Source organism: Trichechus manatus, unplaced genomic scaffold (genome assembly GCF_000243295.1).
Source record: "Trichechus manatus latirostris isolate Lorelei unplaced genomic scaffold, TriManLat1.0 scaffold00083, whole genome shotgun sequence".
Classification (NCBI taxonomy): domain Eukaryota; kingdom Metazoa; phylum Chordata; class Mammalia; order Sirenia; family Trichechidae; genus Trichechus; species Trichechus manatus.
The window spans coordinates 11,579,100-11,595,018 of record NW_004444019.1 but is presented as its reverse complement, the minus strand read 5'-3'; the positions used below and the strand labels follow the sequence as shown (position 1 = coordinate 11,595,018).

General features: G+C 40.2%; 1 protein-coding gene across 1 annotated transcript in view; it reads right to left on the bottom strand.

Moving 5' to 3' along the window:
• The window catches only part of KCNQ5 (potassium voltage-gated channel subfamily Q member 5), a 604,670-nt gene that overhangs the window by 93,397 nt on the left and 495,354 nt on the right, over positions 1-15,919 (bottom strand). Inside the window, exon 6 of the mRNA XM_004381376.2 lies at positions 5,486-5,596. Coding sequence (XP_004381433.1) covers positions 5,486-5,596 — 111 coding nt within the window. The remainder of the gene's footprint in view (positions 1-5,485; positions 5,597-15,919) is intronic.

Below are 15,919 nucleotides of genomic sequence, written 5' to 3'. Positions count from 1 at the left end.
CCAGGCCTTTCTTCCATGGTACCACTGGGTGGGTTTGATCCACCAACCTTTAGGTTAGTAGACAAGCACAAATCATTTGCACCACCCAAGGATCTTAAATTTGAGATACCAAAATCAAACTCAAACTCGTTGTCATCAAGTTGATTCTGACTCATAGTGACCCTATAGGACAGAACAGAACTACCTTGGTGAATCTGAACTGCCGAGCTTTTGGTTAGCAGCCATAGCTCTTAATCACTGAGCCACCATGGCTTTGCTGTGGACATGGTAGTATCTCAATTACTGTGATGAAATTATGAAATTTTATATTTTCATCCATTAAATGGAGGGAGAAGTGTTTAAAATCTGTCCCAGCTTTAATCCTCAGTGATGCTATAATTTTACACCTACCAAAATAGAGGAAAAGGGGGAGTGAGGGACAGTTATCCAGATGAGATAAACAGAGACTCGGTTTTGAAGATGTAGAAGGTTTTCTATTTTGCCTGTTTGTACAATAAAGATAAGAGCATATGTTATTGCAAAGCACATTCCTATGTTCTTCAGTTTTACTCTCACATTTTGAGCATTCTTTTTTGGTTCTGGCTCACCTACTCAGATTTTGGAGCCCTGGTGGTACAGTGGTTAAAAGCTTGGCTGCTACCAAAAGGTTGGCAGTTTGAACCCACCAGCTGCTCCTTGGAAACCCTACGGGACAGTTCTACTCTGTCCTACAGTGTCGCCAGGAGTTGGAATCGACTCCACAGCAACAGGTTTGTTTTTAAATTTCAGATTTTGGTGGTAGTAGGATTAGTATGTTCCTTCCATGTTTATATTAGTTTTCTGGCTAGTTTGCTTTCATTCGGCTGATCATCTCAATTGGCCAAAATTCCACGTCTTTAATATTCCCCCCCTCTTTTCAGTTTGCTTTGGTCTAACATCTGAGAAGCCACGACACTTTGTCTCAGCTTTGGGTTGGCTCTTGGGGCTTGCTAAATTCAGTCTCTGCACTTGGTCTGTAAGCATGGGACTTGGAGCACCAAAACTTTCAAGTCTGTAGATTTTTCTTGCTAGCTATAAATTATTAGTGCTTTATTAAACTTCAAGGCGTCTAACCCTTAGGTTAGAGACCAGTGTTTTATTAAACTTCAAGGCGTCTAACCCTTAGGTTAGAGACCAGTGTTTTAGAACTGCTAATGAAATATTTGCCATAGGTAAGGACTGGTTGTTTTTCTTTTCTTTATTTTAAAAAAGTAGTTTAACTAAATAGACAATAGATAAATGGTAACTTTGGTGAAGGGTAAGACAGTAAAAAAATAAATACATAAAATAAAAAAGCAGTTTAAAGATGGTATAGGCTGCCTAGGGAGGTGATGGGTTTCTCATCTCTAAGGAGGTGTTAAGACTTGGCTAGATGACAACTTGGCTGAGGTATTTTTGGGGTTTAGAAGACCTCTGAACTTCCTTTGAGATCCTACAATTCTGAATACATCTATGACAACAACCAGACAATGAGTAATATAATCATATTCAAAATACAGAATCACACAATAATACTATTTGCTATTAATGAACAATGATCCACTCCACTACTAATTAGGATAAATAGCTGCCTTGAAATTACAAATGACATCATAGGTTCTGTTTTCCATCTCTTTTCCAGTGACCGCCTTACTATGTCTAAGCTCTCCATCCCATGCAGGTTGTAACTGCACAATGATAAAAACCTGGTCTCTGTGATCTTGCTTGCAGACTTAAACAACATTTTCCTCCATTCAGAGGTTATAAAATGGCACTCCACTTCCAAATCAAGATCAACTCTAGTTGTGCATACTCCCAAATTTTTTTCTGCTATTTAAGATCATTTTAGAAAAAATGATTTTTTCTCTTAATGTCATTTTCCGTGAAGTATAAACATGTAAGGGAAGACAAAACATTAGAATTCATTGAATATATTTATAATACATCACACATATGCATATATGTCCACTTATTTGGAGCATAATTCAGATTTTGTAGACACTGAATTAATAGCAATAGCTATCATTTTGAGCACTTACTACGTGGATATGAGGTTCAGAGTTAAATCCCTTTTGGAAAATGAACACGGGCCTTACATAGCATAAATCTAGCATCTGCCAAACAAATGAAAATATGCTGAAAATCACACTGGCATTGCTTAGAAACATATATTAGTAGATGGCAAATGTTTGCTACATAATCTCTTGCGCCAAACTGTACATTACAACAGTTATTAAACTAGGTCTGCTTATTGTCTTGTTAGGACTCTGTTCCAATTTTCTTCTACCACTCTTAACATAGCTCAATGCAAGTCTGTTAAAATAAAGTCTGCTATGAAACACACACACGTACACACACACACAATGCAGCTTAATCTTTGAATATATGTGCCATCCCTTCACATATCGGCACCAGTAGATGCAAATTTTTACAAGCTGAGTTTTGTTTTAATTTATATTCTAAGATAATAAAACCTAAGTTGTTAGGTTTTAAGTTTTAGGACTATGCTAAGCAGTGCTAAATAAACACCAACTAGAAAGAAAACATATTTTCGTAAAGGCTTTATATTTACCCTTCTGTTATCCTTTAGATTAAATGACCTAATTTGTACCCCCCACACGGAGAACAGGCAATGCTGAAAGATACACTTAGCCATAGCAGGGAATGTCCTAAAGAGGAGGAAGGCCTGCTCATCTGGGCGATGCAGAGGAGCTGGGGCCTCAGGAAAAGTGAACTCCCTTTGGAGGAAGGGTGTCTGTATGACTCTGAGATGTCCTAGACAGTCCTTCTGCTTTGAAGGAAAGATGAGGGAACTTCTCTTCCTTGGTCCTCAGGTTTCCTGATGGGAGGAAACCCCAAACAGGAACAGCACACAATCCACCTCTAACTTTCTTAGCAGAATGCCATCATACTCTGTCAGCTTTGAATCAGACAACACTGTTGGTTGCCAGGATGCACAGGGCAGGATGACATTTCCAGCCACCTTGTTTTTTTTTAAAGGTACATATGGACCGTTTAGTCTTTCACTCAATCAGCAAGACCTCAGCACCTATTGTGAGGCTGCAGTCAAAAGATCCACGGTAAAGGCTACTTTTCTTGGCATTGTTAGAGAATGTTCTCTTCTGGGCAAGCAAATTTTTCAGATTTCCATGTATTAATTTAACTCACTTATTTAAAAAAATGTAATCACTTGGTGGGAAACCTATCCAAGACTGACTATCAAGTCTCTGACATGAATCTCAGCATATTGACACAGTTTAACCTCTCCACGATAGCCCAGATTTTCATTATGGGTACGGGGTATTTCACTGTTCTGGAACCAGCCATGCTTCCAGAGGTGGGTTTACCCTAATGCTACATTTCCGTTTCCTTCCTACAGTTTTTCTTCCCCCCCTCACTGTTAGTCTTTCATCACGTCTTCCTGCTCCTGTTACAGTATTTGCTGCCTCTGCACGTGCTGTCTGTAATCTTCAAAGCATTGTGAAACTATATAACCCCATTTACCAGAATTTTCTCTAAATTAAGAATAGACAATAAATTAGGTCTCAGAAGGCTCTCCTATAAGGCAGCAATACACTGTTGTCTATTTTAATGGCTCAGAGGTTGCGACTTCCTTGTCTTAGTTTTTCTCTGGATCACTGAAGTTGTTGTATACGTGGCCTCAGGATAAGTATAAACACAAAAGCAGCAGGTATTTTGTGCCATTCTTTTGGGTAAGAAACCCGAAGACTGCATTTTACTGCTTTTAAAGATATTGTATCGCAGGGAATGTAATTATTGAGTGAGTCTCTGCTTTGTTCTGGATTGCTAAGATTGTTAGAGGAGTTGACTCTGGATAAGTGAGGTCTTTTTATTACCCTCCTTGGTTTTGTCATTTCAATAAAAAACACACATTTCCAGATTCAGACAGGTAAAGGGAAGTAACATTTATTAAAAATTTTCTTCATGACAAGCACTTGACTTTATCATATTGGTCTTCACAAAATTTCTTCATGTTACTGATGAAGAAATGTACTCAAGGTCACATATGTAGTACGTGACAAAGACAGAATTCAAACGGAGATCTAATGTCAGGCTTATGTATGGTCTCTCTGGTCTCCTCTCTGTGATTTTCTGTGGTCTAGGGCAGAACCAGGAGTCCCTGGGTGGTGCAAACGGTTAACATGCTTGGCTGATAACCAAAAGGTTGGTGGTTCGAATCTACCCGGAGGTACCTTGGAAGAAAGTCCTGGCGCTCTACTTCTGAAAAATCAGCCATTGAAAACTCTATGGAGCACAGTTCTACTCGGATATACATGGAGTCGCTGTAAGTTGGAATCAACTCAACGGCACTGGCTTGTTTTGTTTGGGCAGAACCAGCTGGTTAATCCAGAGTTGGGTGCTAGCTATGGGAAGGACAAGAGTGTCCTCTGCACTCATTAACTGGGGAGAAGAGAGGCTCTGTAAACTAAAGCTGCTGAAAATCCCCATCTGAGCTCCCCACTCTCTTGGCTTTTTTCTGAGGGGTATTCTGGGGTCTCTGCTTGGTGGAGGCTGTGCCATAGCATCAGCTTGTGTCTGGGACAGGGGTGGGGGTTCTATTCTCCTTAAGTACGCTGCCCACCACCACTTTAACACACCTTTTGGTTGACTCTCTTCTCCCTAGAGTGGAGGGTACAAAAGTGAGAGATTGGGGATGGTGGCAAATTGGAATATTTGACCAACTGCCTTTAGAGAAATAAGAGGATAAAATGACCAGAAAGGCAAGCTTCATCTATTAAGGAGGAAATAATCAGAAGCTGAGGTGAAGATAAATGCGTACGTCATTCTAATAAGATGCAGAAACTGCTCATTAAGAAAAATCAATGATGATGACAAAGAATAAATCACCTGACATATTTAAAACATTAGATCACATGCTTTTCACTCAAATGGACCTAAAGAGGTAAATCTTTCCCTTGAGCACATCCATGTCTTTAGTAGCATACAGTATAAGCCAAATTGGAGCTAACAGCTTAAAAATAAAATGTCTTTAAAACTTTACAAACATTTTAAATGGATTTGTAGCATGCTGACTAAGAGGTGATGCCTCTGGATTATTATTTGGTCATAAACACCTAGCCGATATTAACCTCTCAGGTTAAGTGTCTCTAAGAGACGATGGTAAAACCCGTTGTCATCAAGTCGATTCTGACTCATAGCAACCCTATAGGACAGAGTAGAACCGTCCCATAGGGTTTCCAAGGAGTTGTTGGTGGATTTGAACTGCTGACCTTTTGGTTAGCAGCCAAGCTCTTAACCACTGTGCCACCAGGGCTCCAAGGGAAGACCACATCTTATAAATTATTCAACTAGATATAGTACTTAGAAAAAAGTCAACATTATATCAGAAAAATTATATTTGTAAATGATATAGATATATTTATAGGCATATCAGCGTGTGGACAGCTCACTCTAATGAACCGTAAAGACTTAATTCAAACTGTTTTATTTTTGCAAAGATACTCACGGCAGGAAGTGCAAAGAAAGAAATGCCAAGGAGTGCAAAACCTGCAGAAAGCAATCTTCCCAGCCAAGTGAGGGGAGTTTTGTCTCCATAGCCAATCGTTGTCAATGTAATCTAAAAACAAAATAAATAGAACATGCAACTTAAGTACTTGAGAGGGAAGTTAGGACCTATGAACAGGAGGCAAAGCAACGTTTCCACTAAATCATTATTCAACACTTCTTGTTGGGTATTTTATTACTGTGCTTTAACTTTCCATGACGCATAACAGAACTTGTCTTTGTTTAAGGAAGGGAATAACCTACATACTTGTTCCTCTCCTATAACACAATTTTCCATCTTTTCTAAGTGTACGGAAAGAAAGATTATTTAAGTAAGTAGATAACCATCAGTGATACAGAAATGACAGCACTATGGATTTAGAATTTGACCGTCAGTGTTCTTGTTCACTTGGGATGCTTCAGCAGCAGCTTAGTTTGCTCTTGCTTCCCTCGAGTTCCCTCTCCACACACCAGCAAGGTGTGCCATTTTCTTACTCCCCTCTAAAAATCCTTAATGACTACTCATTAGATTCATAATGAATTCTAAGATAACGACAGCCTATAGGAGCTGGTCTCTGTCTACCTCTCCAAGATCATCCTGATTTCCCCCTGCTCACTGTACTTTACTCACAGTGGCTTTTTACCTCCTCAAACAAGCCAAGATCTCCCCCGCATTGGGGCCTTTGCCCATCTTGTTCCCTCTGCCAGGATTGCTCTTTGCCCCAACTCTTCCCAGGGCTCCTTTTCATCTTCCAGGTCTTATCCAAAATACTCTCTCATCAAAGGCCTTCCCTACTCACCCTGTCTACAGTAGGGTCTCTGCTCACTCTCTGTTTCAGCATCTTTGTTTCTTTCTTTTTTTCCCAGCACCTTGGTTCTTAACAGCGCTTATCATAAGTGACAATATGCTGTATTTTTCCTTTACTTGAAGGGGGAACCTTGTCTCATTCTTTGTTATCTCCCTAACATCTAGTATGATGCTTTCCACAACGTAGGAGGAACTCAATAAATATTTAGTAAATAAATGAACCATTTCAAGAAGGTTGACATCAGAGTGAGAAATACAGGGCAGGGGCTCCCAGAAATCTCTAAATCGAAGGAAGGATTTCTAAGATGTATTTGTGCATGTTTGAATAGAGGGCGAAACTGAAGAGCAAGGAATGGTGGCTTTAATTGATGGGGTAAGGTGCCCAGGGAGGCAGAAGAAATAGGATCAAGGGTACAGTTTAAGGGTTAGACTTGGCTGTGTGAAAGGATACTTCTTCCACTGTCGGGGGAAGATGCAGACACAGTGTGACGCAGAGGGGAGGGTTGGGAATGCTCGTGTCGATTGCCTTCAATTCCAGTGAAAGAGAAGGTGGGACCATCCGTGGAGAGTGAGAGGCTTGGAAGATGAAAAGATTTGGGGCTGTGAAGATGTGAGAGGATGCCAAGTAGAAGTCAACAAAAGCCCTACTGGGATAACGAAGCTCTCTGAGGTCAGAGGGAAGGAATCTGTAGCAGAACCTAGTAGCCAAGTTACTTAAATGTCACCAGAAGTATACGGGACTCTCAAAGGAACTCCTTGTGATTGCAAAAGAAAAAAACATTCCAGGTTCAATTTTATTAGTGGTTCCTAATCTTAAATTTGTGGGAAAAATTTTAATCTACTATATTTTTTCTGCAAAGTAGAGATTAATCTTTTTACAGCAGTTCCCTTGGTGGCACAAATAGTTTGCACTTGACTACTAAAGGTTGATGGTTTGAACCCACCTAGAGGCACCACAGAAGCAAGGCCTGGCAATCTGTTTCTGTAAAGATTATAGACAAGAAAATTCTATGGAACAGTTCTAATCTGTAACATATGGGGTTGCCCAGAGTCAGAATCAACTTGATAGCAATGGGGTGTTTTTATTATTATTAGTAATAATAATCTGAAGGGAAAATTTCATGGTTTAGTCACAGCAAAAATGTTATATTTCATGGTTTTCTTTACATTCTAAAAACTGCATTTAAGTTATTCTGCTTGGCCGAGCGCTCAGAAAGTGGGTTTTAACCACTGTCTCTTATTCCAAAGAAGGAGACAACAGAGAAGTGATGCCTTCTTACATTCTGAATTTAGAGTTTCCCCTTCCTCTTTCAGGGGTGGTTTGGAGGGGAGAGTAGTATGTTGTGAACTCTGAGAGCAGTGCCCTGGGAGTCTCTCGAGAAGGGCAAAGACTCCGCTTACCTGTCTGCACTCTGGTTCAGGTTACTGTGATAACCACTTTTTGCTGAGTGCAGGGACCTGACTGACCAGGAGCTGAGTCCTCAGCTTTTATAACTTTTTCCACTCTGGTTTCAAAGGAATTTGGGAAGTTGCTTGGTTAGATGCTGAGGGGCCTTGTGTTGCCTGGCTAGGTCTGAGAAGGATCTGGTAAAACAGGGATAGTTTTGTCTCCCTCCTTGCCTAGGAGAGGGTTGCTGGAGGCTTTCATTTTCTTCCAGACCTGATTCCCTGGAGAGGATTGGAGAAGGTTTTTTTTTCCCTCTGCATTCCTGGGAGGGGGTTGTTGGGGATTTCTTTTTGCTTCATGCCTGGAGCACACATCATTTCACTTCTTGTGGGTACAAAGGAGATAACTGGGCTTCGTGATGTGAACATGAGAAGTAGCACCAATGATGAAGTTATTAAGTTTCTAAGATGTGCTTACAACAAAAAGATGTGAGCCTTCTCCAGGAATACACACTGACCAAGCTACTTGACCTAGCTGCTGACTTTCTAAGGCAATGACCAGCTGCATTCGATAAAATCTTGAGGTGGTCTTACCTCAGATGAGCCCTGCATAGATATTCATTGATTTTCTGGATTTTTGGGACAAGCTGTCCTTGATATAGCAGTGATTCTCCTTGGAACATTACAATTATGTTATATTTCTTTTCTTTTCCTAGCATTTGGAAGGCCCTGCTAGTGTTCATCAGCTGGTCCTTCACACATGAACCACGTAGCAGAAGCAATCTTGGTGTTTATTCTCCCACTGTTGTGCTAAACAGCAAACTCATTTCCACCTTCTAGAAATCTTGTGACTCTTTCAGTGGCTGACCCCAGGAATGATTAGTTTCATTTGGGTCCAGACTCAGAGAAAGGAACCTCAATGATACCAGCTCTCTAGGAACTCTTGAGGAACCCTTGGAACAGCAACTTGTTTCAGAGAACCTTGCGAGATTGCACAGGTGATCTTCAGGGGATTGCAAAAAATCACACTTGGACTTTGTGGTTGGATTGATTGATACGGCAGTTGATTTCTGGAAAAATCATCACAGATCTCCAAGAACATAGTAGCATCCTGATGGCATGGCAAGATCACTCATGCTATTGCATCCGTCATATCTATATTGCCTTCAGAGTGATATAAAGACTGTGAACTGGGCCCATGTCTAATAAGCAACAGGGAGTACAAGAAATGCTTGTCAAAAGATCTTAATCTCCCTGGAGACCTCTTGGGAGCTCTTCACCACTAGAGCTGAAATGAGATGTGGCAGCTGCTCCTACACTGAGCGCCTCACTGACACCCAACCAGAAGGACAGGTGGTGATCATTAATTACCGTATACAGTTAACACAGTGATATGGGCTGGCATAAACCTAAAGAGCCAGAATTGATTTTGGAAAAAATGAAATCTAATAACAAAGCATTGTTATAATTAAAAACAAATAAATAATGCACTTCTCCTAAAAGACTAGTCTCTGTCTACTGAGAGATACAACATTAAGTAAATAATATAGTCCCTCCTTTGAAGATCCTTCCTCATCCCTGTGTTTTGTAATCCGTTGCCAGTTCTATATGTGCACATGGCTTTAGGGTGCAAGGGTTGAGCCCAGTAGGTGATGGTGCTGGAATCAAACTCACTGACGTTGTTTATCTTGGATGAGCCCTGATGATGCCCTGATGAATGCATATAGGGTGGGGGTGGGTGGGGATTATGGCGATAATTATTGGGCGGGGATTCCAGATGACAGAAAGAATGAAAATGTGGTTGGTTAATGGGTTCTCATACTAATACATTTTTATCAAAGCATTTAATTCTCCTCTAACATATACAGCGTTAAAAGTGAATCACAATACATCAGACATTTACTCTGTATGTTGTTGTCGTTGTTGTTGTGTGCTGTCAACTCGATTCTGACTCACAGTGGTCCAAAATACAGAGTAGAACTGTCCCATAGGGCTTCCTAGCCTGTAATCTTTACAGGAGTAGATCACCAGGTCTTTTCTCTGGTGGAGCTGCTGGCAGGTTCGAACTGCTGACACTTCAGTAATCAGTCAAATGCTTAACCATTGTACCACTGGGATTCCTCTGTATAGCAGATGTGTTTTAAAGAAATGAGTTGAACCATGGTACAGCTGAATCAATGTAAAATTAACTTTCTTAGGAGAGAGTCCTATTATTCTTTGTAGGTGAGACGATTTTCTGATATTACATATTAAGGCATGAGAATATACAGAGAAGCCTTCTTAAGTGAAGCTCCTGTGATAGCTAGTCGGTTGATCAGAAATTTTGATTAAAGCAGATAATCACACTCAAACCACAGAAATCACAAAATACAAACATATATATAATGTTTTATTTTAACTTAAGTACATAAATGTACATTCATTTCCCAATATTCTTGATGAAGAATGTATTCTGCAATTGGGGTTCTGCCTTGTCTTTCTGCATGAACCCCACTATAATGCATCAGCTATTATTTCTTAATTTAGGGGAGCAGGAACTTGACTTTTGTGATGTCATCTGAGTGCAGAATCCTAGATATTTTGGATTTTTTTCCTCACACAGTTGTGTGGCTCTGCTCCTCAATTCTACAGCAATATTTTTTTAGTATTTTGCATTTATTGATCTTTTTCTAAAGCATTATATTCAGTTTTCATAAAAATATCTTTTTTTATGCACCATATTTCATCAACTTATGCAATAATGTTAAATTAAACCATGCCATTATAATTGCAAATTACAACAGGCATAAAAAAAGGTTTGGAAACATTCAAACAACTGGTGAGAGCAGAATTCTGTGTATACTAAAGGGCATTTGGTGTGCCACAGGCCTCAGTCAGTCACAGAAGGTGTGGGGAGCATTGGTTAATCAGGCCAGTCATTGAAAAGGAAATGTTACAAGAGCCTCTACTGTGAATAATGCTGCAATAAACATTGGTCCATAAATATCTATATGAGTCACTGCTTTCAAGTCTCTTGGGTATATACCTAGGAGTGGAATTGCTGGGTCATAAGACAATTCTATGCTTAACTTTTTGAGGAACCACCAAACTGTTTTCCACAGTGGCTGCACCATTTTACAATCCCTCAAGCAATGTACAAGGGTTCCAATTTCTCCACCTCTTAACTGACAGTTGTTATTCCCCTTCCCTGCTTTTTTTTTTTGGATAATAGCCATCCTTGTGAGTGTGAGGTTCCATCTCATTGTAGTTTGGATTTGCATTTCCCTAGTGACTAAGTCCAGCATCTTTTCATGTGTTTTATTGGCCACTCATATACCTTCTTTGGAGAAATGTCTATTTAAGTTCTCTAATGATTGACTTTTGAATGTGGTATTTACAATATCATTGGGAAGGTTTTAAAGTTTTGAATTTACTGTCTAAAAAAAAAAATTCAACATCTTTTTCAGAGCAGTTTTAGGCAGATGAATACTTTGAGAGGATGCCATTTATTTCTATACTGATGTGAAGCTGGCAGATGATTCTCAGCCTGTAGCCTGACAAAAAGAACAAAGATCTGAGTGAGTAGGGCCTACTTCACTTCACCCTGTTACCCCACTTGAGTCTACCTTAGAAATGCTTGGTAGTTGGTGCCATCTCTTCAACTGGATCATTTACTTGAAGGTGGTTTGGCAGATGGCAACAGCTCGGATACATTTTTGCCCTCAGGTTCCATATACTCAATTCCAGTCAATACAAACTCAAGGTGAGAAAATACACTTTCTGAAAATCTGTGGGTTACAAATGTTGGCATAAAGGCGTAATTGTGCTAGCAAAATCTGAGGTGCAGTCGGGGTTCCTTAGTGTGTTTAGCAATCAAGAATTCTTCCTCAGGAATAATACTGCAAACAAATGTAAATTCTGGTCCAAGCTTCCTTGATATTTTTTTTTTATGGGCTGGCAGATTATAATTTAGACACTGGTTTATGCTACAGTCTTTTTTTTTTTTTTTTCGCAAATAGCATAGTTAATTCCAGACCATTCTTCTTCCCTTCCCTCAAACAACAAATCAACAAATATTTGTTGACCTGATTTTTGAGAATACAACTAAGAATATTAGTTTATAGCTAGTGCATTCATGTGAAAAAATTAAGATGATACTATCGGTAGACTTCCACAAAACATGATTTCTTCAGGCGAGGTCCTTTAAGAAAGGTCCCTGGGGGGTGCAAATGGTTTGTGCTCCTTTACTAACCTAAAGGTTGGTGGTTTGAACCCATCCTAAACTAAAGATTACAGCCAAGAAAACCCTATGCAGAAGTTCTACTCTGTAACACATAGGGTCACCATGAGTAGGAATTGACTTCATGGCAATGGGTTTGGTTTGGTTTTGGGTTCTTTAAGGGAGGAGGATTCATGTTGGGAGTTTGTAAAAAAAAAAAAAATCTGTTTTCTATTCTTCAGTCTCCTCTTCTCTTTCTTTTCTCTTCTGCTCCCCTCTCTATGCCATTTCCGTATCACCTAGATTCAGAGACGGGCTAGTCATAGAACCTGTGCAGTTAATTTTAAAATTTGATCACCTGGAACTGTGTGTGTGTGTGTGTGCGTGTGTGTGTGTGTGTTAGGTGCCGTTGAGTTGGTTCTGACTCATAGTGACTCTATGTACAACAGAATGAAACACTGCCCAGTGCTGTGCCATCCTCACAATCGTTGCTATGTTTGAGCCCACTGTTGCAGCCACTGCGTGAATCCATCTTATTGAGGGTCTTCCTCTTTTTCCCTGACCCTTTACTTTACGAAGCATGATGTCCGTCTCCAGGGACTGAGCTCTCCTGATGACATGTTCAAAGTATATGAAACAAAGTCTCACTAGCCTCGTTTCTAAGGAGCATTCTGGCTGTACTTCTTCCAGGACAGATTTATTCATTCTTCTGCAGTCCATGGTACAGACATAGCTTGTTTTATTGTGCTTCGCTTTATTGCACTTCGCAGATACTGTGTTTTTTACACATTGAAGGTTTGTGGCAGCCCTGCGTGGAACAAGTCTATCGGTGCCTTTTTCAAACAGCATGTGCTCACTTCATATCTCTGTGTCACATATTGGTAATTCTCAGAATATTTCAAACTTTTTCATTATTACTATATCTGTTATGGCGACCTGTGATCAGTGATCTTTGATGTTACTATTGTAATTGTTTTGGGTACCACAAACCACGCCCATATAAGACAGTGAACTTAATTGATAAATGTTGTGTGTTCTGACTGCCCCACTGACCAGCCGTTCCCCTGTCTCTTTCCCTCTCCTCAAGCCTCCCTATTCCCTGAGACGTGACAATATTGAAATTAGACCAATTAATGGCCTTTAAGTGTTCAAGTGAAAGGAAGAGTCACCCGTCTCTCACTTTAAATCAAAAGCTAGAAGTGATTAAACTTAGTGAGGAAGGCATGTGAAAAGCCGAGATAGGCCAAAAGCTAGGCTTCTTATGCCAAACAGTTAGCCAAGTTGTGAAAGCAAAGGGAAAATTCTTGAAGGAAATTAAAAGTGCTATTCCAGTGAACGCAGGAATGATAAGAAAGTGAAAAAGCCTTATTAACGACATGGAGAAAGTTTTAGTGGTCTGGATAGAAGATCAAACCAGCCACAACATTCCCTTAAGCCAAAGCCTAATCCAGAGCAAGGCCCTAATTCTCTTCAATTCTATGAAGGCTGAGAGAGGTGAGGAAGCTGCAGAAGAAAAGTTGGAAGCTAACAGAAGTTGGTTTATGAGGTTTAAGGAAAGAAGTCATCTCCATAACATAAAAGTGTAAGGTGAAGCAGCAAGGGCTGATGCAGAAGCTTGCAGCAAGTCATCCAGAAGATTTAGCTAAGATAACTCATGAAGGTGGCTACAATAATCAACTGATTTTTGATGCAGACGAAACAACCTTATATTGAAAGAAGATGCCATCCAGGACTTTCAGAGCTAGAGAGAAGTCAATGCCTGGCTTCAAAACTTCAAAGGACAGGCTGACTCTCTTGTTAGGGGCTAATGCCGCTGGTGACTTGAAGCCAGTGCTCATTTGCCATTCTGAAAATCCAAAGGCCCTTTAGAAGTATGCTAAATCTACTCTGCCTGTGGTATTAATGATATTGTTTGATAATTTCCGCATTCAGTTGGATCACCTTTCTTTGGAATAGGCATAAATATGGATCTCTTCCAGTCGGTAGGCCAGGTAGCTGTCTTCCAGATTTCTTGGTACAGATGAATGAGCACTTCCAGTGCTGCATCCATTTTGTTGAAACATCTCAGTTGGTATTCTGTCAATCCCTAGAGCCTTGTTTTTCGAAAACATCTTCAGTGCAGCTTGGACCTCTTCCTTCAGTTCTTGATCATATGCTACCTCCTGAAATGGTTGAATGTTGACCAATTCTTTTGGTACAATGACTCTGTGTATTCTTTCCATCTTAGTTTGATGCTTCTTGCATCGTTCAGTATTTTGCCCACAGAATCCTTCAGTATTGCAACTCGAGGGTTGAATTTTTTCTTCAGTTCTTTCAGCTTGAGAAATGCTGAGTGTGTTCTTCCCTTTTGGTGTTCTATCTCTAGGTCTTTGCACATTTCATTATAATAGTTTACTTTGTCTTTTCGAGCTGCCCTTTGAAATCTTCTGTTAAGCTCTTTTACTTCATCATTTTTTCCATTCACTTTAGCTACTCTACATTCAAGAGCAAGTTTCACAATCTCTTCTGACATCCATTTTGGTCTTTTCTTTCTTTCCTGTCTTTTCAATGACCTCTTGCTTTCTTCATGTATGATATCCTTGATGTCATTCCACAACTCATCTGGTCTTTGGTCATTAGTGTTCAATGCATCAACTATATTCTTGAGATGGTCTCTAAATTCAGGTGGGATATACTCAAGGTTGTACTTTGGCTCTTGTGGACTCATTCTAATTTTCTTTGGCTTCAACTTGAACCTGCATATGAGTAATTGATGGTCTGTTCTGTAGTTGGCCCTTGGCCTTGTTCTGACTGAAGATATTGAGCTTTTCCATTGTCTCTTTCCACAGATGTAGTCGATTTGATTCCTGTGTATTCCATCCCACGAGGTCCACGTGTACAGAGGCATTGCATTGGGCAAATCTGCTGCAAAAGACCTATTTAAAGTGTTAAAAAGCAAAGACGTCACTTTAAGGACTAAAGTACGCCCAACCCAAGCCATGGTGTTTTCAATTGCCTCATGTTTTCAATTCTTAGAAGAAGAATTGACACCTTCTAATTATGGTGTTGGCGAAGAATATAGAATATACCATGGACTGCCAAAAGAATGAACAAATCTGTCTTGGAAGGAGTACAGCCAGAATGCTCCTTAGAAGCAAGGATGGTGAAACTTCGTGTCACATACTTTGGACATGTTATCAGGAGGGACTAGACCTTGGAGAAGGACTTCATGCTTGGTAAAGCAGAGGGTGAACAAAAAAGAGGAAGACCGTCAATGAGATGGATTGACACAGTGGCTGCAACAATGGGTTCAAGCACAACATCGATCATGAAGATGGCACAGGACTGGGCAGTGTTTTGTTCTGTTGTACAGAGGGTCATATGAGTTGGAACTGACTCGACATCACTGAATAACAACAACTCTGCCTGTACTCTGTAAATGCAACAACAAGCCTGGATGACAACACATCTATTTACAACATGGTTTACTAAAATATATATGTATTTTTTTTATTGTGGTTTAAGTGAAAGTTTACAGTTCAAGTCAGTTTCTCATACAAAAATTTATACACACGTTGCTATGTGACCCTAGCTGCTCTCCCTGTAATGTGACAGCACACTCCTCCTTTTCACCTCAGATTTCCCATGTCCATTCAAACAGCTCCTGTCCCTTTTTGCCTTCTCATCTTGCCTCTGGACAGGAGCTGCCCATTTAGTATCATGTATCTACTGGAGCTAAAAAGTACTCTCTTCATGAGTATCATTTTATGTCTTATAGTCCAGTCTAATCCTTGTCTGAAGAGCTGGCTTTGGGAATGGTTTCAGTTCTGGGCTAACAGAGAGTCCAGGGGCTAAGTCTTCCAGGGTCCCTCCAGTCTCAGTCAGACCATTAAGTCTTGTTTTTTTACTAGAATTTAAGTTCTGCACCCTACTTTTCTCCTGCTCAGTCAGGGACTCTCTGTTGTGTTCCCTGTCAGGGCGGTCATTGGTGGTAGCTGGGCAGCATCTAGTTCTTCTGGTCTCAG